Source organism: Lepisosteus platostomus, chromosome 9 (genome assembly GCF_059453375.1).
Source record: "Lepisosteus platostomus isolate fLepPlt1 chromosome 9, fLepPlt1.hap1, whole genome shotgun sequence".
Classification (NCBI taxonomy): Eukaryota; Metazoa; Chordata; class Actinopteri; order Semionotiformes; family Lepisosteidae; genus Lepisosteus; species Lepisosteus platostomus.
In genome coordinates, this window is record NC_142619.1 from 36169955 (window position 1) to 36195624 (window position 25670).

Here is a 25670-nt window from a genome sequence, read left to right on the forward strand (position 1 = left end):
GTCTGTTGTTTGTTGAATAACATCTCATTTTCCTAACAACATCTCTCACCTACTATTAAATTCAATTACTACTAAAACAGAGGGGGTATGGTAATGTCTTTTACCTTTCTTGCATTATTCAGAGCGCAATTCAGGTGTGTCAAACTGATTTGTTAGGATGCACCAGATCTGACTTAAGGGTACTTAAAGTGGACCATAGGTAATTTCTATCAAATCCAAGTGTCTCCCTGGACCAGAGCTTTTCCTGGATTCTGAGACATTAATAAGACAAGAGAACCCATTATTCTCCTCTCCCTACATATTTAGTACCACATATTAGTGGTTCACACAATTTCAGAATAAATAGAATAAACCTATCTCTATAAAGCTTCTCAGTGAATGCCAAGCAGACCATTCAACTGTGAAGACCAAGAAGCTTTCACAACAGCTAAGGGATAAAGTTGTATTATAATAATAATAATAATAATAATAATAATAATAATAATAATAATAATTGCTTACACTTATATAGCGCTTTTCTGGACACTCCACTCAAAGCGCTTTACAGGTAATGGGGACTCCCCTCCACCACCACCAATGTGCAGCCCCACCTGGATGATGCGACGGCAGCAATAACGCTCACCACACATCAGTGGGGAGGAGAGCAGAGTAATGAAGCCAATTCATAGAGGGGGATTATAAGGATTGGTAAGGGCCAATGGGAAATTTTGGCCATGATGCTGGGGTTACACCCCTACTCTTTTCGAGAAACGCCCTGGGATTTTTAATGACCACAGAGAGTCGGGACCTTGGTTTTACATCTCATCCGAAGGACGGCGCCTGTTTACAGTATAGTGTCCCAATCACTACACTGGGGCATTAGGACCCACATGGACCGCAGGGTGAGTGCCCCCTGATGGGAAGTCGATTATCAAGTTTAGGCAATAGACCCACACTTTGCCTAGATCATGCTGTTCCTTCAAACTGAGCACCTGGAATTTGTTAGGGATGCCACATGAGGCTAACAGTTATTTTGAAAGAGTAACAGAGTTCAGTGGCTGAGATGGAAGAAAATGTCCATGAGTCAACAATATCCAGGTCACAAAGGGGGCTTACATGAAACTGAAATAACATATCAAATACACATGGGCTTTACAACAAGGCAACTAAATGATGTACCAAGCCAGTGTACAATGTTGATAGAGATTTGATAGAGATCTACCCAAGAAGACTTACAGTTTAGCGCACAGGTACTGTATGTGACACAGGTATGTATGCAACTAAAAAAACTTGGCTGTAAAAAACCTTTACAATTACTGAGCTAAATTTTATTTTCAGTCATCTATGCTCTTCTGGTGCTGTCAATTGTTTACACTGACAGTCCTGGAGGGGACTGCACCTGTGTAAGATGTTCTTTTTCTTTTCTTTTTGCCTGTCTCATCACATATTTTCACCGGGGCTGGCACACCTTTTTCACGCACTAAGTTTCTGTTTTGTTTTTGCCTTACGCGCCCTGCTCTACCAGACTGGATCCCATTAAATAGGGTAAGTACAGTCTGATGGACCAGATCTGATTTAAGGGTACTTCAAGTGGACCACAGATCATTTCTGTATCAGATCCAAGTGGCTCCCTCCCTGAACCAGAGCCTTTCCTGGTTTCTGTGGTATTAATAGGACAAGAGAACCCGTTATTCCCCTCTCCCTACACAGTAGCACACCACTGTGCTAGCTGTTGATCTTTCTCTCACGCTGGACCCCGTTAAATAGGGTAAGCCTAGCCTGGAGATTACGAGGCACAGCGGTACACTTTCGTTTTGTTTTCTGTTTATTTTTCACACTTTAACCTCACACTGGTGCTCCCATCCCCTCACCCAGGGCGTTTTTACCGCTGCTCGCCACAGCTCCTCCCACTCTGCATTGTGTCAGAAGATAGAGGACTGCAATTGTAATTCTAAGGGGTTACTATCTTAAAGAAGATCTGATTTTAGACAAAGCCGGAACAGCTCCTTCACCTCCTAAAAAGCATTTTTCATATTTAAATTGGATAGTATATCAAATAGTGTGCAGAATTCTTCATCTCATTACTAAAAACATTGTGATACCAGTTCAACAGAACAGTCCTATTTATATTTTTACTGATTACATTTTTGTATCATAAATCCATTCTATTTCAACCAGAATAATTAGTATAAACTTTAGGGCGTAAGTACAAGTGAAGAACAAATATCAAGAGCTAAGGTGAAGAACAAACATGTTTACTGCACACTTTGATTTAATGAGTACATTTATTTAAACAAGGATTACTTTTGTTCTTGAACACATTTCTATTATATAACTCACAAACAGTAGTAAAGAAATAGTGCACACAATCTGTGCTCTGAAACCAAGATTTTAGCCCCTCAGTTCATTCTCTGGTTTGTCAAAAAGACACAGCTGGCTATCATTGTATGAGGAAAAACACAGTATTCCTGTAATTGTAATCTTTAGCTTGATGCTGGTAACCAGTTCTCTTTAATTTCATACTTCTGCCAGTAACAAGAGTCTCTAAAGTCCTTTCCATTACTGGGCACTGCAAGTGACCTCAGTCAACAAAACATACTCATTTAAAATTTGTGCCCTATTTCAAAAACAGAGAGGAGAGACAATGTGATGGTCAGGGCATTAGTATTTCTCAAGTGGTAGCCATGTTTATGTAAGGAATGTGTAAAATGATAGACATCAAATACCAGAGCACGAGAACCAAATTCCAGCAAAAAACAATTCACTTTTTGCACATCAAAATCTCTGCATTAGTTTCACTTTTAATGTTAAAAAAAAAAAATAATAATAATAATATATTTTTTCCATGAAGTACACTGTAAATAGGGTAGACTACAGTCACATTTCTAACCTCCAATATTCTCACGTCTGACAATAACAATCCAAAGATAATCTTCAACAAAGAATATGTATTTCATATACAGTAGTATGTATATCAAGATACTTAAAAACAAGACAGTATACAGTAGACCCACTCTTTAAAAAAACAGTACCAGACAGAAACTTCCAGAGGGAAGGAGGTACATGTATAAGTTAATAACTTAATCAAGTTCAAGATAGAGATTATGTATTATTACAATGTGTAAACAGTTGTTCTTTGTAATTATTTTTCGATTTTTAGCATGTTGAGGGTATTTAGCCACCTCACCTATCACAGAGTTTAGTTTCCTTATGCACTTATTTTCCCAGCAACCTCTTCACAGTGTCTATATGGCAACCAGGATTTTTAACAAGAAGCAGAGAATTAAAAAAAAACACACAATAAAACCTGAGGTACTTTGCTGTGATACTTTTAAATCTGTTTTGAGGTGCATTTTAATATATAATTATAAAAGCATAAACAGTTCTATACTATTATCCTCTATATTATAATAACATGACACTAGATTCATTGTCCTAACTCTCCACAGATGGAAGAAAATAATAATTATGCAAGATTTGCCAGATTCCTGCAAGGGAAAGACATCCAAATGCCACTGTGAACATTAAACTCAACATCGACTAAAGGACCAGAGCAGGTAATATAAAATGAAGCCAAGACTGACACCTGTTTCTATCAGTTTCTAGATAGAATAGGCAACACCTACATTGTATGTTGCAAAAGTCAAAAGAAATGAGTTTCTTACTAATACTAATCTATCCACCAAACAAGAAGGATGTACCAGACTCTATTATAATATTTCTTATGTTCCTTCTGAGTTCAGTCCTTGAACAAACACAGCATTATAAATTAGATATTGCATCCTGAAAGAGAGATTGCTATTTTAGTTACCCATCATAATGTATGATTAATTTCAAAACAGCATGAAGCTTAATTCTTTTTTTTATATCTAATTAGTATGTAAATTCTAATCTTTTCAGTGTGTATATATTGTGGGGGGATTCATGACATATGAATGCTGCTTTCTTAGCTTTATGAACAGTAATACCAGCTTTGATCTCTTCAAATTTTATTTAATTAATATGAAATCTTAGGCTTCCTTCTAGATTAAAACATGAATAAAGAACTATAAAAATGACCATAAAAAGTACATTACATACAAATTTAAAGAACGAATCATGCAATTTACCTTTTAAATTACACTTCTAAAAAATTTAAATTACAATTAACCATAAACAAGAGCTTAGGTTGTATTATTCTTCCCAAATAATTTAAAGGTGGTACATTTTTAATGCAGTTTGTTGCTGTGTATCCAACAGGGGGATTGCAGCCCGCATAAATTGCTCATTACTGCTCTTTATCCTTGACCTCTCCTATTCTCTGTCAAAATCAATTAAAGCCAGCTGCTTAACTGGACAAATAAAAAAAAATATTCTGGGATATCTTCCTGGTACGCATTTAGAATACTTCAGACATAACCAAAACAAAATTAGCAAAAAGCTTACACACATAGTTTTTTCTGTTCAGTTCTTCATTCAATTCCAATGTCTTATATTTGATTTTTTAAAATTCTGTTAATTTTCAACATTTCAAAGCAGTGTTTTCTATTTCTTTCCCTATTCAAACAATGCATGCTTTGTAACGTGAATGATAACCCTATCATGAAGAGGGAGTCAAAGGAAAAGGGTGAGATTTCCTATTCATTTGGTCATTTTGTATATTAAAAACACAGAGAGAAATTACTTAGATAAGTTTGACAATCACAAGCTGTGTTAATACATCTTTTCTAGACGATCTTTAGCATAATGTACTTGCATGTATAACTCAGGAAGATAACACAACTCTTCAAAAGTTTAATTTAAAAAAGGCAAAGGGCACTAGTGGGCAGCAAGCATACAAAACCTTTTGAACAAAATAATGCTTAAACTGGAAAGAAACTGCAATGAATAAAGTTCTTGGTGCTATTTGACATGCCAGCATGAGCACATTGAATCTGAAACAAGTTCAGTTCTGGCAGCAGTAATGTGTGGGCAGAAGAAAAGAAGTTCTGGGAATGCAAGCTTGGTATTAAAAAAAGGTTGAGGCTGCGTTCTCTCTGTCCTTACTGTACGCATCTAACTGAAAAGAACTCAAGTCAGTGGACAGCTTCTGAACACAGAGCAGAGCTGCAGTGAATTAGCTCATAATCCACTAAGAGCCAGAATATCACTGTTAATGTTGTTTTAGTAAAAAAGACAATTTAATGGATTGAAATTTAGCATCAACAAACTTCTACACATGACTCAAACATTCATTTTACTACTCAGCATCACTTGTGATGCCTGAATATATAAAATACACAAATTAAAGCATTCATTCTTTATTTATAAAGTTCAATAGCACAATAGCTGGGTTTGCATGGGTTACTTAATATTTATGATAAATATGTTATATTTAAAAAAAATAAGTATTTTTTGTTTCTCAAACCTTATTTAAGAAAATGTTTGGTAAATGTATGGATCTACAGTAGATACAAATTCTTAAATTTTTAAGTTAAGTATTAACAAGCAATACAATGTAATTTATAAAGTGAAAACTGAACTGATGAAACGCAGTCAGGATTGATTAATGATTCCCTTGATGAAAGGTGAACTTCAAAAAGCAATCTGGCGAATTCCCTGCTCTGCAGGTTACCGTCTTACATTCTCTTTCAATTCAGCTAGTCTCCTTCCTAACCCTGCTAACTACACAGATTTTAAATCAGAGCATTATCATATTATTGGCTCCTTTTGCAGTCATTCTTTTGACCCTAACAATGATCAGATTTATTTTCATCTCCAATATTGAGAAATATAAACAAAAAAATTCAAATGGTACAGAGAACAAAAAATAAAGGTTTTTGCCATATGTAATAATGATTCTTATTTCAGGAAAATGTCTTAAGTATCACTGTTGTACCAAAGAGTTTTTATACCTGACCTTAAGGATCCCTTTGTGGAAACGTCCAAATGAATTATATTGATTTCACAGCTGGACTGATGAACATACATCAGTTCATGAATCACAAAATGGATTTACCCAAGTGTTTCTCATTCCGTTCAGCTCATTTATCCTCCTGTCAATGACATACAGTACATCCTGGTAACACCTATACTTCTAAGTCAGGCTACATCTTCTGCTCATTGAAAGTTTTCACTAAGTTTTTAATTAAACTGCAATTTCAAATTATCTTCACAGTCATGACCTTGTTCTACATTCAAGGGTTAGAACAAAACAAATCCTTAAAACATTTCACTTTGCAAGACATCTAACCTAAACCAAATACTAAAGACTGAGCTGTATTTCCAAAGTGATGACTGCTACAGAGAATAAGAATTTTGAAACAATCATTATTCATATTGAAAGAGCTATAACCTGAGACCAAAAAGGCCTTCCTGTTGAAAAGCTACAATGTACATGCTTGCTGCAAGCATTCCAGGGTTTTTTCAATACGTAAAAAGAAGAAATGAAGCAGTAGAACTGTATTAAAATTGTTATTTTCCTTGATATGAGACTCAATTGAAAAAACTACAAATTGCATGTCTGTTTTTGCAATGTAATGTAGTTTATGGCCAATTTGTGGATAATGATTGCAATAAATCATTCATAAGAACACATTACTAAGATCCTTTAAACAATATGCTGAGTACTTAACAAAAGACAGGCAAATTTAGAATAAAGCCTGGTTACCTGGTAGAAAAGATGGAGACAAATAAAATGAGCTCCAGATCACAAATGAAAGAACTGTAAAAGAAGTTTACACTCTTCTAGGACAGAAGAAAATGAAACCATACACCTGATGTAAAACTGGAAGTAACATCCTATAGTGTGATTGGGATTTGTTGAATGATTTCAATTCTAATTTAGGTCTTGAAAAATCAGATAATTGGTGGGAAAATTGAACCAATCTAACACCTTCTCCTAGCTCTCCAACTGCTGGTGTTTAAAGAAACCTAAAAACATACAAACACACCAATCCACCAGTACCAAGACTGCCCACTCCTGTTTTAAGTATAATCAATAGTTTGGATAACTGGTATCGATTAGCAAAACCATTTTAGAAGTAGACTGTGCTACATTCAAAAAGGTGCTCAATAATCTAAAATGGCTAAAATCCTAAAAGCTCTAGTCATATACATTAACGGATTTTACCTGATGGAGGTCATTTCCCAGTACAAACTCCTGAAAATAGCCAGGTGCTGCAGAAGATGCTCTGATTGCCTGCCAGAGCTTGTGCTGACAACCTCCAAGATAGTGAGATTTCACCCCAGGGAGCAAGTTGTAGTTCCTGAAAACATAGGCCTTCAAAGGAGTGCCTCTGTTTACTATTGTGCTCACTGCCGCCACCTTATGGAAGAAACAGAAATTAAGTACGATCAGGGGTGAGGGAAGATCCTTATACAAAGCCATCCAAAAGTATTATGACAGCAAATTTAAACTTTTATTTGTGCTTTACAGTGATGTTATTTGTATTCATTACAATATGCACAGCAGAACACATTTTATTTGGGGATATTTCCATGCACAACTTTGATCATATTTGAACAACAACAAAGTGTGTTGAACGCAGTGATTTCAAGTGACTGTGTGTACTGCAACACATTAACTTTAAGTACATTTCAGAGTGTAAAAGTTTGTATTTGGATGCATATCCCTTTAAGGCAATAAATGCATGAAGTCTGCAACCCACTTAGCTAACCAACCTTCTTGGGCAGTTGTTTCAGATGCTTTGCCAAGCCTTTGTGCCAGCCACTTTGAGTCCTTGTCTATTCTTGGGGTATTCAGTGTACCTCAGCATGTACTGTAAAATGCATCCTCAACTGTATTTCAGTCTGGAGAATGTCTTGTTTGATCTAGGACATCTTGCTATTTTCTCCTGATGAACTCCTTAGTCACAATGGCTATACTGTACGAGTTCGGTTGCTGCCATGCTGCACGCTGAAGTGCTCCCAATAAGTACAGAAGCATTTTTTTTCTACACAAGCAGAAACAATGTTTCTCTAAACCTCAGAATTCATTCTGCTGCTTATCAGTAGTCACAGCATCAATTTAGACAAAAAGAGAGCATCCCAGAGGCAGCAATGCATGTCTAAGTGATGAGATTATATTTACTATTCTTCATAGATAAGGTGTTCTTTGGAGCATCTGCAGTTGTTTTCTTTTTCTGACACTTTAACCTTTCCTTCATTTTGGTAAATATTTACTTTGGTCTGCTCATCTTTGTATGCCTGGCAAATTGTGAAGCATGGTTGTGTGCTGGCAAAATTCCACTCTGAGCTTGTGCAATCTGACCTAGAAAAAGTTCTTCCGCAATTCAATCAAAGTTATTTCTCAATTCTCCACTAGAGCTGTTGCATAGTGAGGCTGCTGATGCATAAAGTCTGCCACATGTCATCCAGCTGGATACTGCCTTCAGTGATGAATGAAGTGGGACAACGTATATGTGAAGTGCTTTTAGAATGATACTGCATATATCATTATGATAAAACATTTTTACAATTAATGTTCATAATCTAAAAAAACAAACTTTAATATTTACAATTTTATTAGCAGTCATGTTACATACTGTAATTGATCAAATGTGGAGAAACATTTGTAAAATCCTTTGCACGTATCAGTAGGACAAGCACAAATCAATAAAACACTCCAAGGGTTGTACCGAAAAATGTCTATACAACAGCAGGTGAGAATTGTTTTGTCAGATATTATCTACCTTGTTATTCTTGTTCTCACAGGGAAAGTCCACTCTCAAACAAAAAACAAATTACACCAAATTGCAGGTCATAAGGTATGAGGCTTTTGTATTATGACTGTGTGTTGCAAAACATCTCTGAAACCCTCCAAATCTCACAAAACAGTCTTCTCAGTCAGAATAGACAGTGATGCACTCATACTAATATATTTTTTAAACTCCTCACAACTGAAATTGCAGTATCAATGGACACGAAAATGTTTTCAGGAAAATAATAATAAATTATTTATTTATGAATAAATACTTGACCTGTTAACAACACAAAAACACATAGTGTCATTCAATCGCCTAGGCATGAATGTTGTATCATCATACATTTTATCTTGAGTCTTATATCTTTCTTGATTATTAAATGCCGATTAACTACCCAATGGGTAGATATACATAAATGCAGTATGGTAATTAATTTCGTCAACAAAATGTACAGTATGATTACATTTGGGAACAGAGAAACAGATCAAAATAAGATCTTGCAACACATTAGTACACAAATGGCATTAACAACAATCTTCCATTTTTTATTGTAGGGCATAACAAAGTTATGTAGACGATTTTAAAGCTGATTAAAATTTAGAAAACATTACCTATTAATCACGTGTGATCCTGGTCAGTACCTGAATAGGAGACCTCCTGGGGAAAACTTTTTTTTTTCCTGGGGAAAACTAAGGTTGCTGCTGGAAGAGGTGTTAGTGGGGCCAGCAGGGGGCGCTCACCCTGTGGTCCATGTGGGTCCTAATGCCCCAGTATAGTGATGGGGACACTATACTGTAAACAGGCGCCATCCTTTGGAAGAGATGTAAAACCGAGGTCCTGACTCTCTGTGGTCATTAAAAATCCCAGGGCGTTTCTCGAAAAGAGTAGGGGTGTAACCCCGGCATCCTGGCCAAATTTCCCATTGGCCCTTACGAATCATGGCCTCCTAATAACCCCCATCTATGAATTGGCTTCATTACTCTGCTCTCCTTCCCACTGATAGCTGGTGTGTGGTGAGCATACTTGCGCACTATGGCAGCCATCGCATCACCCAGGTGGGGCTGCACATTGGAGGTGGTGGAGGGGAGTCCCCATTACCTGTTAAGTGCTTTGAGTGGAGAGTTCAGAAATGTGCTATATAAGTGTAATCAATTATTATTATTATGATATCTTTTTGAGCATTTTGTGGGTTACTGTGAGTCACCGGATGTGTGAAGGATTGATAGTACCGGCAGGGAGGTGAGTGGGGTGGACAGTGATGATGGACAGCTGGGTGACTACTCTGTATCTTGACAAGACAGAGGGATAATATTGTGCTGCTGAGATAGACGGTGCAAAGGTCTGAGGTCCGGAGGTTGATATTGGCAGCTCCCCTGTTGTACCACCAAGCCTGGAGGTCAGATTGTTGCTTGTTTTGACTTTGGCTGCTGTTGTCTTTAAATATTACCGGAACATAATTGTCCTGTCTAGAGTCACGTCAAGGTATGCTGGAGTAGGTTGGTGATATTTCTGATGTTCATATGAATGTTGAGCATTTTTGTAGCATTTGTATTGTGCAGGTAAAATAGACAGGATACTGTTTTTGCAGGGCTTGGTTTGAGTCACCATGTGTTGCAGTACTGTTTAAGATTTGATATACACTCACTTAGGCCCTGGTCCAATTTGTCAAAATTGAGATTGTTGCCAGACAGATGTCCAAAGTATAAACTTTTGAGATGCAGTTTTATGGAGGTAATTTATGTACAGTTTAAATAGAGTGGGAACATTACTGATCCTAGAGGGAGTTGTTTCATTTGTTTCTATGTATTTGCTTTCTGGTCCAATGTGAATTCTGAATTGTCTGTTGCTTAGAAGTGTTTGGATTAGTCTTGTTGCTGGGGGGTTAGGGCCTGTGACAGCTTCAAAAGAAGCCCCGAGTGCCAGACTGTGTCATAGGCTGCCATGAGATTGAGGAACACAGCCCCTGTGTTCAGGTTTTTCTGAAAGGTGGTGATGGCCAGTAGCTGTTCTGTTGTGCTTTGCTCCTTGCAGAAACAAGCTTGGTCCACATTGGTGTAATGTGTTGGAGAATGAGCGCCTAAGGATTTTGTAGAAGACTGATAGGTGGGAAACTGGGTGGTAGCTGGATGGAAATTTTGCTCTCCACCTAATCTTTGGGATGGTGTTGTGAGTTCATAATCAGTGAGTAGAACAGAGTCATCCAGGCAAGGGCACATGGACCAAGTTGTTTTATAATCTTTGGCTTGATGGTGGTGTCATATCCTGTTGCCTTCAGGTCCTGCAGAATCTTCTGTAGTTCTGTGACCCAAAAGATTCACCCCTGACTATTATTCTGGTGTTTCTTTCCAGGGGTGACTTGGCAAAAGCAAGCAGATGGCTAAAGATCTGATTGGGAATGACAGAAGGGTGGTTTTGAATGCATGGGTTTTTAGCAGCTCCGAGTGGGCATATGAGGGTCCAGTACTTCCTGGAGGGGAGCACTAGATCAGTGTTTGTGTTGTTCCCCACCTCAGTATCCAGGTATGTCCAGGGAAGCTAATAATCCACTTAGCAAACTAAATCCTGGAGCAAGTTCGAAAGCCAAGACAATAAACAAAAAGAACATCACTGTTGGACCAGATCTCCAAATATTGCAACTAAATGTTGAGGGCTTGTCAGCATCCAAGCATAGCCTCAATGAAGTCAAAGCTGCCCAACACACCAACGGCATCATCTGTCTGCAGGAAACCCACACTGCAACAGAAGAGGTAGGCCGATACTCCATTAAAGGCTATGACCTCTTATGCTATCACCCACATGCAAAACATGGCCATCAATATAGAACAGACATTTTTCAAGCACACTATTTGGGAAAAACCATATATTCTGACATCATGATGACTGGTAGTTTCCACATAGTCAACATTTATAAACCTCTCAGTATTAGCTGGGAGTGGCAAGTGCTGCATTCCTTTTACCACCCAGCCATCTATATGGGAGACTTTACAGTCATCATCCAGACTGGGGATACTTAGCATCAGACAGTGATAGTGAGGTACGTGTGGACTAGGCATCAAGAAATGACCTAGAACTTATTCATGATCCAAAACAACATGGGACATTCCATTCAACCAGATGGAACGGGACTACTCTCCCGTCCTTTGTTAGATGAGCTCTAAATGGAACACCCTTCCTTACACAGAGCCTTATCCTACATAATTTAAAGGCACTTCCCTGTAATTTCCACTTGTAGCCTTTGGTAGTAGCCAAGTACTGTATATTTGATTACATAGACTAATCACAATGAGAACAACATTCTTAATAAAACCATAATGTAAAAGTATAGATTTGTCTTATATTAATGCAAGCTACAATACTTCAAAAAAGCATAACCTAAATACTCTTTCTTAGTAAGGGGCTTAACAGTGGTACAGTATATTTACAGTTACTTACTACATAATTTTTAGCAAAGTACAGCAGGCTCTGTACTTTAATTCACAGTAATTAGCTTGTTAGCTATACTGTTGTTTGTGTCTAAGAGTCTCCCTAAATTTAGTTTTATGCAGGCAACCTTCTCACCTCACTCCTGAAATTAAAGTAGGTTTAATACCTAAACTTATACATTTCTATTTCAAAATGAAATTAAAATATGTTTGCATTTCTGAAGTGTTTCATGATAGTTCTAATGAGCAATTTTAAGTCCTAGCAATGACATCTTGCTATAAACAAGTGTCAGTGCAAAAGACCATCTGAGCAATCTATTCCTCTAAGAAAGCTTATCTCTCTGCTCTTCACAAGCCAAAACATTTTATTTGTATCAGCACACACTTGAGTGCTGCAGACGGGGAAATAAGACAAATGTTACAAATGATTAGGGCAAAAATACACACTGAAGTATTGACAAAATGTGTTGAGAAAATTGTGTTAAAACAATCCCATTAACATCCAAAACACCGACTTACAAAGATACAATTATTCTGGGAATAAAGTATAAAAACAATACATATATGCCATTATTAAGTGATAAAATTGCATTCTACTCAGGTTCTCCATCTCTTCATCACTGTTTTATTATTTTCTTGGCATATCATACAAACAGCCTTTTGTCAAATATGCAAGTCATAGGGGTTCACCAGTCACATCACCAGGTAAAAACAGTCTGGACTATTTTTAGAGAATAATGGCAAACAATGCCAAGCAACTAAAAATAAATGTAGTAATGATGTCAGTAAACACAATAAAAGAAAAATTTCTCTCTATGTTATTGTATTGTCAGGTAAATAAGTAATGCATTTCCTACAGCAGTTGTTAATAAGTTTTGCCAAATGATAAATACCTGAATTCACATACATTGTAGCATACTGCAAAACACCAAGGGTCTTTTTTTCTTGTAGTATTGTTATTGTTAAAATATTTTAATAAATATACACAATTTAAATTACGAAAGCCAGTTTCCTGAATGTAACAGCACGCTTCTTTAAAAAGTAAAGGGCCTTCTTGGAGAACTACTGTATGTAGTAGCAGCTATAGTGTCACTTTTGATAGTTTAGTAACATTTCATTGGTTATATATGTAATACAACCTAACAATTATTATATAATTAACACCACCTAAAACCTTTCTAACAATTCTAACTGTAAAATGTAATAAATATCTTTACAGACCAGGGTGGTTTAATGCTGAAACCAGTCCAGAAAATTTAGTATTGTTGTCATGCTTAAAACCAGCCAGTTACTGATGAAGTGGCATTCACATTATAATGTTTATACCCACAGACATTACAATATAATGTTTAACAGGTTTACAATAACTTGGACTTAATGAGTTTTAATTCACAGTCAAATAACTTATCTCTTTTCCTTTCAGAACAAAATCTTTAAGGAGTTCCTGGGGTTCAATTGTAAAGGGTTCACAATTCTAATTTCAAAATATCCCCAAGCCAACACTCAATTTGCATGCCATGTAATTTAATTAGATAAAATTTATACACAGTAGACTTGCAATTTACGCTCTCACAAATAAGGTGCTTGCAACTTTACACTGTCAGCTCCATAAAGAATCTTGAAAAAATGCTGAAAAATTTGTCAAGCACGCCTAGGAGAGCTAGTTAGTGAGCCTATACAGTTGTCATATTTACTTTTATTTGCTGTTTTTATACTAATATTTAATATGTTGTAAGAGATCAGTTGGGTTTTTATAATGGTTATAGGGTAAATTTGACTACACGTGAATTTGGCTTTACGTATTACTCAAAATCCCTAACCCCCACGTAAATTGCGAGTCGTCTGTACATTGGAATTTGTAAAAAATATATTAAAAAACTCACCTTTGGACATTTAGAATTCCTTGATGTTTCTATCATTAGATCAGATCCCATTTTTTCTCTGTTGCAATTAAAAAAGAGTTATGTTATTTAACTATTAGTGGTGAAAAAGAAGTACAGCAGTGGAAAAAAACATGTTTATCCATGTGGAAAAATTAAAGAGGTAATACACAATAAAAACACAGGGTCACCCTAGAGGAAAAGCTAAATTAAAAAGAATTTGATATTGGTGACATTCCGCACCATATCTGGAAGTCTTTAAAACTTTATGTACTACCCACATAAAACACAATTTGGTTTTATTACCATCCATCCATAAGATATAATGAATTTGTTCAATAATAAAAAATGAAAGGATTGTCAAAAAGCTCCAAGATGTAGAACATTTAAAGTAAAAATATATTTTTTTATGATCTTCACAATGTCTTTATTTTGATTTTTTTTGTAAACTATTACAAAATACCTGCAAGTACTTTACAAAACAAATTCCTAGGATTCTTGTAAGTCATTAAATTATACATGACAAGGAACAAACAATAACAATGAACTACTGGCAAAGGAAGCTTAACGTAGAATTAAAGGATTTTAATATTTACAAATGTACATATTTATTGTGTGTAACACAGACTTCCGTGTCATGGTTATTTTTTAAATACACAAATCCTGAAAAAAACAGAGGAAAACAAAATATGAAAGTGAAAACTTACTTAAGTATTGCTTCCCACATTTCACTGTCATAAAAGGCATGGCTCCATCCCATCTTTACTGTTCCCAGTATGACATTCTGCTTGAAAACATCAGAACCCAGCCTCCTGTAAAGCTCCTCACACTCATCGAGGGGGATCTGGAAAACTCCCAGCATGAAGGCTAAAATGGCCCCTAGTAGGTAATAAGAAGATCAGAGTGATTACTGTTATTTATCACAGATATTTCTTTTTTCATCTTGCTAAGTGGTACCTGTTCCTCTCAAGAGCACGAGCTGTTCATAAAATGGTTCTGGATTTTGAATGTTTTTATTGTTACCAAACTGTCTTATGACCCATCTGCAAAAGGGAAAATAATAGAAAAAATAATTTTCTACAATCAGCCGCAGTATAAATTGTGGTTATTATTGTTTTCTGTGCAGAGTTCGAAAGGTCAGAGCTATGAAAAGGAAGCTACAGTATGGGCTACTTAACACAGACAACTCAGAGAATTGAATTCTGAGACTTTAGTCTTTGCAGACATTTTGACTATTCACTAATTCAGATTCTGATCCTGGTAAAGTGAATTGATGTGAAAACAACTCTACTGTGTAACAGACATTCCCTAGTCATACAAGATTAAATGACCAAAGGATAAAAGACTTCTTGACAGATCACCAGATCCTGATATAGAGTGAGAAAGACAGAAGGATCGTTTTGATGTGCCTTGTTCCCTTTGGATTAAATTTATTGGGAACATGCTTGTGACATCACATAATGCCATCTGGACTCCTGAACCAAGGAGAAGAGATTCAATAGAATGAAATCAGGCATGTTGCAACTATGTTTGAATGAACATTGTCTTAACATGTAACAAAGCTCCAGATGTTCTCTCAATGTTTCCTGTCCACTGGCTTCCTTTAGCTTAGAACAAAGCTGAACCAGTATGAATTTAAACTGCAGAGGAATATAGACAATATGGAGTAAAAAAAGAACAAGATAAAACATGCTTAGCAAAGCATAACAAAATCTGCCATGTTTATATTATTAGGGCCAGCTTCTGCTTTCAGAATCTGTAAAGCCGTTGGTGCTGTATCAATGATAGTGTGCTCTGGAACTGTAAGAATATATGATGTTCACCAGCGCCTCTCTGTGGGCAGACTGCTTTAATGCAGATGTGACTGTCCTCACACACCCTTATATTTAAATATACAAAAACATATAACCACACAAATACTATGGAAACTCAATAAAGGCTGTTTTACAGCACAAACAGGAGCTGTGTTTTGCTAGCAGAATTGAAAATAATAATCTTGATAAGAACTGAACACATCCTGATTAACTGCTAAGGCCTAAAAAGTAAAACCCAAAATAGAATAAAATTGAAAATTAGCTTAAAAGCTAATTTAAGAAATCTAACTGCAGGGGACATTTAGCATCCTTTTATTCAGTTTAAAATGTGGGTTTTTATGACAGAGGAAGAACAAACTGAGCTTTGGCAATACTGTAATAAAGTTGTAAAAAAAGGCTTGCAAATTCCCATTAGAATGTAAGAAACTTAGTTTGACCTTAGGTGACAAATTTACAGACCGTCCTTCCTTTAAGAAAGGAATTCAGGTGCAGGTGCCTCTTTGTTCTGTACTCTTTGCTCTGTCTGCACTTCAGATCTTGTGTTTTTTCATGCAAATAATGTTTTCTAGCTCAGAGTGATATGTAAATTAGATTAAAATAAGTCTTTCCTTGTTTGGCAGAGAGGCTGCCAAATCCACACAGCTGAATTTAAAAAAGCTGAAAAAAGGCTTGAAAAAGCTACTTTGTAAATGAATAATGAGTAAAAAATAAACACATGCCCATTAAAATCTCTCTTTGTGATACAAAGCCATATAAACAGCAGATTAAAAACATTTTCTTTTGCAGAACAAAAAAGTACATGTTCTTTTACAGATTATGTTAACACTTCAGTCAATATCCAAACCCGTTACATATTTCTTCCGCTGAAAGGCTGTAAAGAAAAAAAACAGCAGCAACTACCTTTTCATAATTAATTAAAAGCTATATATATTTCCTGCCTCAATAAAAAACAAAACAATTTAACTTGCAAGTACAACACTTGTCTTGGCTCTGAAGTACATTACCTGTACTGACACCACAGATATAATCAAACAGTTGATATACTGGTTTTCCAGTGAGGTCTTCAAGTTTATGCAGTGTCTGAAGAGCCACTAGTCCCCTGCAATAAGAAAAAAAAACACTTTACAGTCTTCATCAGTATTAGGCTACTTATAATGTGCCTTCACTGTTTTTAAAGATAAAGGACACCACCACATTAAGGTGATCTTGGTAACTTATTTTACATCCATACTCAATCTCTTTTTCTATCAGATTTGCAAATTATATTTTTTTTTCATGTATTCTATTTACAATACAGATTTAGAAAGAGAAATTAAAACGTTTTAAAACACACCTTTCAAATAAACTGAAACAAGTATAGTCAGTTGGAATAAATCAAATCATAACCTGGATTAGAATACCCTAAACATCTTTTAGTTGATAAATATCCAGTTTTAACCACCATATTTCCTCTTGAAATGAACATCATTGAAGCTGAAAAACTGATCCTTCAAGGGGAGGTTTAAAACGGAATTACTGTACATACTATATGGAGAGAATCATTCTTTTAAATAATTTCATTAAAAAACGTGTAAAATATAGTTTATTTAGTCCAGCTGGGCATGAATTCCATAATTTGTATATCCAAAAGAACTGCCTTTAGAGTACTTTAATGCCCTGATCAACACTTTTCCTATTTTCTGATATTTATTTAAGCCATTACACTTGAAGGTTTGATCGCCATTATTTTCTTCCACTAATTGTTTCGCAATGAGAAAAATAATACCTTGTCACCTAATGGAACTTCCAATTCAATTCCAATTTCACTTGTTCCAAATTGACTTAACACTGATGCATGGTTTTACATGCATAACCCATTCCACTAAGACCATAAGTCAATTACATTATTGGCATAACATTATTCAAGATTTCATTTTGTATTTTCTATCAGTGATAGAATAATCTGATTTGCTAGTGAAACTTTACCAGGTACAACTGTGACAAGAAAACTGACCATAATAAAATATTTGTATTGGTTTCCTTTATGTATCTTACTAGCATATTATTATGATTACGAGTATTTTATAAATGAAGAAGGAGAAGGAGATTGAGAAACAGATAGCAAAGATTTGCCCAAAGACAAAAAAAATTCAAAACTTTTTTACAACACATTTGATTTTTTAAATTGTTATATGTAATGTACTGTATGAAATCTCTACATGGCTGAATTCTTTTCCAGAAATCTTTCGGCATGTGCAGCAGTTTTACCTTGTTCCTCCACCATCAATGGAAAGGACTCGGATTCCCCTGCCTTTGACAGGGTCTGTGTACCCCACTAGAGCCAGTGCCTCCCTCACTGCAGCCTGCAGGGTCTCATCACTTGCCTGTCTGAGGCGCAACAAGCAAGGGATGACCTTCTCCTGCAGAACAAGCAAAGACATTTAATCCTCCTCTTTTTCATTTAAAAACAAAACTGTCTACTGTACCCTGTGGCAAAAACATTATGAATTTCAACAGTTACGTGTGAACAAGCATTTTCCAGGTAAGTACATTTTAAATTAAAAGGTAAACCTTTTTGGGAACAACGCAATATCACCACAGTTTAAACTTCACTGTGTTATAAAACTGTTCTAATGAGAAGGGTTTACATAATGGAAAACTAGTCCTGTACAGCTGCATAGAATTCAGGACAAGTGATAAGATTTAATTAATTTAACTGTTACAATTTACCAGGGTCCTCAAAATATTTGGGGGGCCAGATCAATCCCTGGTGGTGGTGATTTTCTGTTTGTAGAACAATGATACAAATCTTAAATTTGAAGAAACCTACTCTAATATATTACTCTTTTACTCCATACATACATGTTTTTAAAAATAAAAGTATTGGATACTAATAATTTCAGATACTAATTAAATGTTTTTGCCATAACTGTGATTATTTCATAAATCACCTTCTTAGTAAAACAGCTCATTGGGCAGTTAATTAAGTGATGAGCTAATTTATCCTGTTGAATGTCAAGACTGGTGGAAATCAAGAAAGAAAAACACAAACAACAACCAATATATCCCACTTTTCAGAAGAATTATGTATTTGTTCCTTTGTATATTGGACCAACACCTAATATGGACTCAGCAGCAGTGAAGCCAATCACTCTCTTCTGAATCATCAAGGTTTTGTATAGAACACATGCTCTACACCATGGATGTAAATTATGGATGATCAGCAGGGTTTACATTTATTCTTCAAAGACAGTAATAGAAATTGATCTTCCATTTAATTAGGTAATCAATATTTACAATGCTATATTCCTTCCATACCCTGGAACTGGACCTTTTTTTGCAGTGTCTTTCTGATACATTTTCATATGACTTTCACAATTTTTTATTTTTAGTGTTTCTATTTTACGTCTTGGACTTTTTATAACAATATACCAACACGCAGGAGGTATAGTGGTTGCGCAGGAGGTGGGCATGCGTCCCACAGGGCTTTGACATATTTGCAGCCCTAAAATACCTTTTTTAACCACATGGGTCCTGATTAGTGTGGTTATGTTGTGCTATAATACAATCCTAAAATATACAGTAACTCAATTGTTTTAAGAATTTCTAAATACCTCTATGTTCTGTAGAAGTACAGGAAAGAAAAAAGGATAGCAATGTATAGTACTAGAAATAATGTAATATGATCAATAATGCAAAATAGTACAGACATGTAGAGCACACTGTGATTGACATGCAAGCAATCAGAGAACACCTCATCCATAGAACTATAAATGTATATGTGCTGATATCAGTATATTGTGGTGAATACTATAATTCTTGGAGAGATAATTTAACATACATTTTAACAAAAATCTTAGCCAAGATTGCAGGAAGAGATTTTAGCCTGATAGATAATACAGAGAGAGCTGGACAAAGGATAACGTTTCATGGAATGGGTAAAGTAGAGTCAAAGCTGAAATACCAGATTCTGCATAAGTGATGTTAAGTAACATCATGGCCAACAGGTACATGACAATCCAGTTAAATTCATCCTAATGATAATGATAATCCTAGTGTTGCTTTTATTTCTACAGGAGTATGACATACTGTATATAGGTGGTCTGAACAGATTTAGTTTTTACTCTTGTTGAAGCAGAAAGGGAAAATCAAGGAACTGTGCAAGGTGACATTTAAGGAGATAAACTAAAGGCAAGAAATTAAACATTATAAAAAGAAAACATAGATGAGTGTAACTTAAAATGCATACTGTCACGGACTTAACTCATACTCACCTTCACTGCTACTCCTCTTGTTTCGGGGAACTCAAGGAGATGGCAGCTCAGCTCCTCAACCCTGTGGATGTAGATCTTGATATCAGAAGCTCTCTGCAGGGCTTGGACAAGAGCTCTTGTTCTATTATCTACGCTGACTCTTGCAATTATCTAGAAATAGGCAAAAATGGAACCATAAGAAAAGGAATGCAAAAAGTTTTCATAGTTAACATACATACTTCCATAAGAAAACATTAAAAATACAATTGTATTACTACTGATAGTTTATGTAAAGTCCACATATTAAATTTCAACTGCATTAAAGCTAAATGTACCTGTATATGCAGACTTGTACAGTATATGGCTTTTTAATGCTTTAGAACCACTTTTACCTGTATAGTAGTTCAATAAAAACTATAAAGCATAGGATTACAGGCCTGTGAAAATATATACTATGTTAGTACAACACTTGGTTGTGTCTTATTGAGCATAAATGTTCTTTTTAATGTAACAATTGGGAACATTCATGATTTTATAATGATGATTATATAATTAAATCTATAAATATCTAACAATAAACTGACATTTTCTAAAAAATAAAACGAAATACGTATCGCCTGAAAAGGTAGAAATACACAGTAGAAATACCCCTTAACACCATTTTTGTACTTAAACACATTCCTGTTTCTACACATTATATTCCTTTAATATAATGCAACATGATATAAATGGAAACATCTAGTTAACTGAATCCATTACACGTAAGTTACAGTATATGAAACAAGATCCAAAAAACACTGTCATCAACTAAAGTTCAGCTTTATTTTTTTGTCTAGACCACACTAAAATTAGTAAACCAACACAAATGTTTCCAAATCCACAACAACTCAGTGTCAATACTCAAAAAAAAAAACTATAAAATGTTTAAATACATCTTCAGTAGCACATTTTTTGCAGATGAACATGTTAATTTTATCAAGAAGTGACCTTATTTCAAGACCTCTCCACAAACAGTTAGGGATGAAGAATATACAAGAACTGAAATGTCTGCAGACCACAATTACTGCACATATAGTTTTGAATTAAGAAATTTAAGAGAGAAACAGTAAATGAATAGCAATGGTTACTCATTTCATCCCCAGTGTAATTATTCTATCCATTACCACAGGTATGAATACCATATTATCACGTGTCAAGATATCAAAAATTGTGTCAGATTTAATCATAAGGCGTTGGTTAATTGAAATCATTTTTATTTTTGTCTCAGAAAATCACTATGCAGGACTGTTTATTAAGTACTCTAGTGCAACTTTTAAGGTAGGAATAAATCAGTGATGTGTGGATAGATACATCAGACAGTATCAATGATGAGTCTTCCATTATAAACATTTCCTAAATGTGGAGACCTCAATATTTTTTTTATTTAAAAAATGTTGACAGCAATAGAGTATTTGCTGATGTGTCACTGATAAAGTCAAAACAGAATGTTATCCATCTGTTTTCTAATCGCTTTATCCAATACACCATGGCAGGGAGCCGGAGCCGGAGCCTATTCCGGCAAGCAATGGGTGCAAGGCATTATATACCCTGTACAGGACGCCAGTCCATCCCAGGGCATGCTCACCAGGGCCAATTCTAATTTTCCCAGAAGACAATTAAGTCAGTATGTCTTTGGACTATGGGAGGAAACTGGAGGACCTGGAAGAAACCCACATGAACACAGGGAGAACTTACAAAATCACCACAGATAGCATCCCAGATCTGAAATTGAACCCAGGGCCCCAGCACAGCAAGACAGCAATGCTAACCACTGCTCCACTGCGGCATTGTCATGGGTTTCCAGCACAGGCCATTAAGGCACGTTTTAACCCTCTGAAGTTATGTCACTTTATGGAAATATCAGATTCATAAGAATCGTTAACTTGCCCTACTACTCTAACAAAACTTACAGGAAATGTTAAGTAATCCATTAGAAAGATATCTAATAAAGATTTAAAACCTGTCACTTATATAGTGAAAAATACCTTACATTCATTAATTCATAAAATCAGAACTTGAGAAACAGCATTAAGGAAATGTGACTGAGCTTTACTAAGCTAAATATATTACTAACTTAAATATCTTCTCATTTGACTTCTAGAAAAAATCTATTCAAACAGCTTGGCTTGTAAATGATTGAAGAGGAAACATATTTATCTGACCTTACCCATATTCCTTTTTCAAGAGCAGACCTCAAATAAAACAGTAGCCAGTTAACAAGCTTGCCAGTTAACATGCTACTAACACGTTTCTCTAAAAACAGGTGCTTTCTTTGGAGTAGAAAGGAACTTCCTCTACTACTTTACCCACATTATCACGATGAAACCCTTAAGACTCTAACAGATACTTAAAACAACACATTGAGAAAAAGTATACTAGTGTCAAATGGCAGTGGTATTCAAATAAAAAACACATTACTGCCTGATGGATAGGTGTGTGTTTTATTATTTTCACAAACACACTGAGGACTACAAATTTATTTTTTGTGTAAATATTAAAACAGGATTTTTTGACATTGTGGTCCATATGCACACTGACACACAAGTAATTTTACATTTTGCAAATACAAACTTAAAAAAACTTTATTTGTACCTTCTCTCTCTGGAGCAAAAGTCGTTTGGCTTTGTCATCAACATTCTTCTGATCTTTACCATTAGCAACTTCTCCTTTTATAACACCTGCTTCTACCACAGTAGGAGTTTTTTCTTTTTCTTCTGGAATTCCCTTGGATTCATATCGAAACTTGGGAACCAAAGGGACAAGGTAGCTGCCAACAAATGCCTGCACACTGTGGCCAGGGTTTGACAAGTAGTGGGCAATGCGCTTTTTAGGGGAGGCAGGATCAGAACTAGAAGGTAAAGACTCAGAAGACTGGCTATCTGCAGCAGGAGCCCCTAATGCAGAACTCTGATCTGCAGAACTGTGAAGAGGACTGCCTTTGCCAGAACATTTAGAGTTGCCATTACTATCCGACTCTTTTTTATCCATTCTTGTTCCTTCCCCAAAATACTCATTAATATGACTTGCCAGAAAATTATACGTCTCACCAAAATTAGTGGTGAGGTAGCTAGGATGGAAAAGTTCTATAACGCTCTGTTTAGAGTTATTTCCAGATGTGTTCTGGACTGCCTTGGTCAAGGAAGATGTGGATTTTCCACTGTTTTGGAAGGATTGCTCTAAGGGTTGCTTTTTTTCTTCAAGTAGAGTCAGTTTATCAATTTCAGTGCCTGATGATTCTCTTCCTGAACCTTCATTATTAGCTTGCACATTGGACTCAACTTCTTTACAAGCCTGGACGGCATTTGGTTTAAATCGTGCTATTCTGGAAAGAAGCTCACTATGTGTTCCACTGACAGCTTTTGAAACGGAGTCCAAGGTGCTCTTGATCCGCGACATGCGATGATTGAAGCTTGTTGTTCCACGTGATACTGAGGTACTTAAAAAGGAAATGTTGGTGTGAAGACCAAGTTTCTTTCGCAGATAACTAACTCTACTAACCCATACCTTCAGCCCCCTGTAATTAGTGCAGTGGCTTTGCTTCAAGTTTAAATACCAAGCTTTACAGCTGAGGGGTCTTTTAAACTGGAGCTTTGTGGCTGGTTGAGCACTCTGTATCCTAAAATGGACACTGGGTGACTGGGAAGAAACCTGCCTTTGACCTTGGTTCAACCACAGGTTGCCTGTCCTACAAAGGACAAATACATAGGTATCCAACAGCAGACTAACAGTCATTCCTTTATTTTCCTGAAACTGTATTTTCAATAAGTCACTTCCAGTGCTGCACAGAAACCATCATCATTGTGCTGAAGACATTACTTCAAAGCATCACCTGCAAAAAAAGAGAGAAAAATAACAATAATAAATGTTTTTTAAACAGTGCTTTGAAGTCTCACATCATCTACTTAAGGGCAGCACCCAACTTCTTAATTTCCTGCAGCCATTATGCAATTATCATGTACGCCATTGTTTTTTTAATGGCAGACCCAGCGGGGATCAAATAAAAAAGCAGGAACTGCTTTACCTGTTGAATTAAGGGGGGAATTTAGGGAACATTAGACAAAATTAAAGGGAAATTTAGCCAGGACACCAGGTTTAACACCTTTGATCATATGAACAGTGCCATGGGAAGTTTAAAAACCAAGCAATCCGGACCTCCTTTTAATGTCCCATCTAATGGGCTGCATTTGCTACAGCAGGATTCCTGGTCATCATTCTGGAAATAGGGAACGTCGTGGTACACTCTACATCTTGAGCAATCTGAACTTTGGTCTTCAGTTAGGCCTACACTTGACAAGTGCCTCAAAGTTGTTTGACACATCCATTCCAATTTTGCAGATAAGTTAAAAAGAAATAGACTAGTTCACATCTCTTCTCGTGAACAAACAGAAACCCTTTTACAACTAAAAACATAGTACCTTTAATACTATCTCGTATTTAGTACCCTAAATACTCAGCTTTTTACATTCAAAACACTATTTCTGTTTCTTTAGGACAATATTAAAGACTGCAAATAATGACAAGCGATTTAAAATGATGACAGTTCAGACTTAACATAACTAATTCTTTTAACACTTCTGGAAGTTTTCTAGAAATTTCCAAACTGAAACCCGTATCTGAAAAAGTCAATCATAGCAGGACAGAACAGTTCAGCTTCTTTATTAAATAGCAAACGCCAAACTCATTTTAACCCTCCCTAAGTAGCCTTACATACAACATACATAACATACAATATTTTCTAGTACAGTAAGTGTTCCGCATTACCGAAAAAAAATAAAGAGGTTTCTGTTATTAATACGAAAGTTCAGCCATACAGCTAGCTAGTAATGCAATAAAAATACGTACCGGTATAAGAGAGTCCGGTCGCTCATATCATGCCTTATAATGTAACACAAAACCCCATGTTTCTCTTTTCTCGTCGTTTCAGCATTCAATTAATTTCCGTTTACATCTCAAGATCTGAAAATAACAACAGCAACACTTTCCTTTCCCAGCCGTGAAAAAATAACATCGAATAGGTAATCACGAGAGATCTAAACCGATCTATGATAGGCTGCTGCTCTTGGGCTTCGAAATAACTGACGACATGATTGGTTGAAATTGACAGACCACCACCGAGGTTGCCAATACTGGGAGCATTTCTAGAATCACACCCATAATATCTCTTACGTCATTACCAGTGCTTGGAAGGGTTACTAAGGGGCATCGAAAACCATGTCAAATTCAGCAATAAAAGCATGATTAGAGAGAGCTTGGGGGGACGTTTACACTTATCGTTTTTCCTGACCATAAAGGCAGTTAAAACTATTATGAGAATAACAATGGTTTCAAATATATGACCTTTATTCAGTATATACACTATACACACTGTAAACAGTATATATGGCCTATATACACTTTAAATATTTCAAACAAGCATTAAATATAGGCTAAGAATATGTACCGTTATAATCACTCTATGATTAAAATTACACAATTAAACTCATATGAGTCGAAGCTGTTGTAATTTTTCATCTTCACGCAAAATTAAAAATTAAAGGAATCAGAAACTTCAGTTTGTGACCAAATGTATTCTTTGTTGAATAAAAATGTATTCCTTAACTGCCATTTTATTTAGTTTTTGTTATGCTTGATTATCTCAAGA

The 25670-nt window shown here is 35.8% G+C and overlaps 1 protein-coding gene across 3 annotated transcripts in view; it reads right to left on the bottom strand.

The window, feature by feature from the left end:
* The window catches only part of pnpla8 (patatin-like phospholipase domain containing 8), a 39233-nt gene extending 14174 nt beyond the window's left edge, over positions 1 to 25059 (bottom strand). The window contains exons 1-9 of one of the 3 annotated variants that reach the window (XM_088644842.1): positions 24872 to 25059; positions 22622 to 23858; positions 20012 to 20161; positions 18006 to 18157; positions 16763 to 16857; positions 14652 to 14823; positions 13948 to 14005; positions 7070 to 7264; positions 1585 to 5993 (exon numbers count right to left, since the gene is read on the bottom strand). In XM_088644842.1, the coding sequence (XP_088500968.1) occupies positions 5982 to 5993; positions 7070 to 7264; positions 13948 to 14005; positions 14652 to 14823; positions 16763 to 16857; positions 18006 to 18157; positions 20012 to 20161; positions 22622 to 23761 (1974 nt within the window). In that variant the 5' untranslated portion in view covers positions 23762 to 23858; positions 24872 to 25059 and the 3' untranslated portion in view covers positions 1585 to 5981. Of the gene's footprint in view, positions 1 to 1584; positions 5994 to 7069; positions 7265 to 13947; positions 14006 to 14651; positions 14824 to 16762; positions 16858 to 18005; positions 18158 to 20011; positions 20162 to 22621; positions 23859 to 24871 lie in introns of those variants that run through there. The other 2 variants (XM_088644840.1, XM_088644841.1) reach the window with 2 other exon arrangements.
* Between the last annotated feature and the right edge of the window lie 611 nt (positions 25060 to 25670).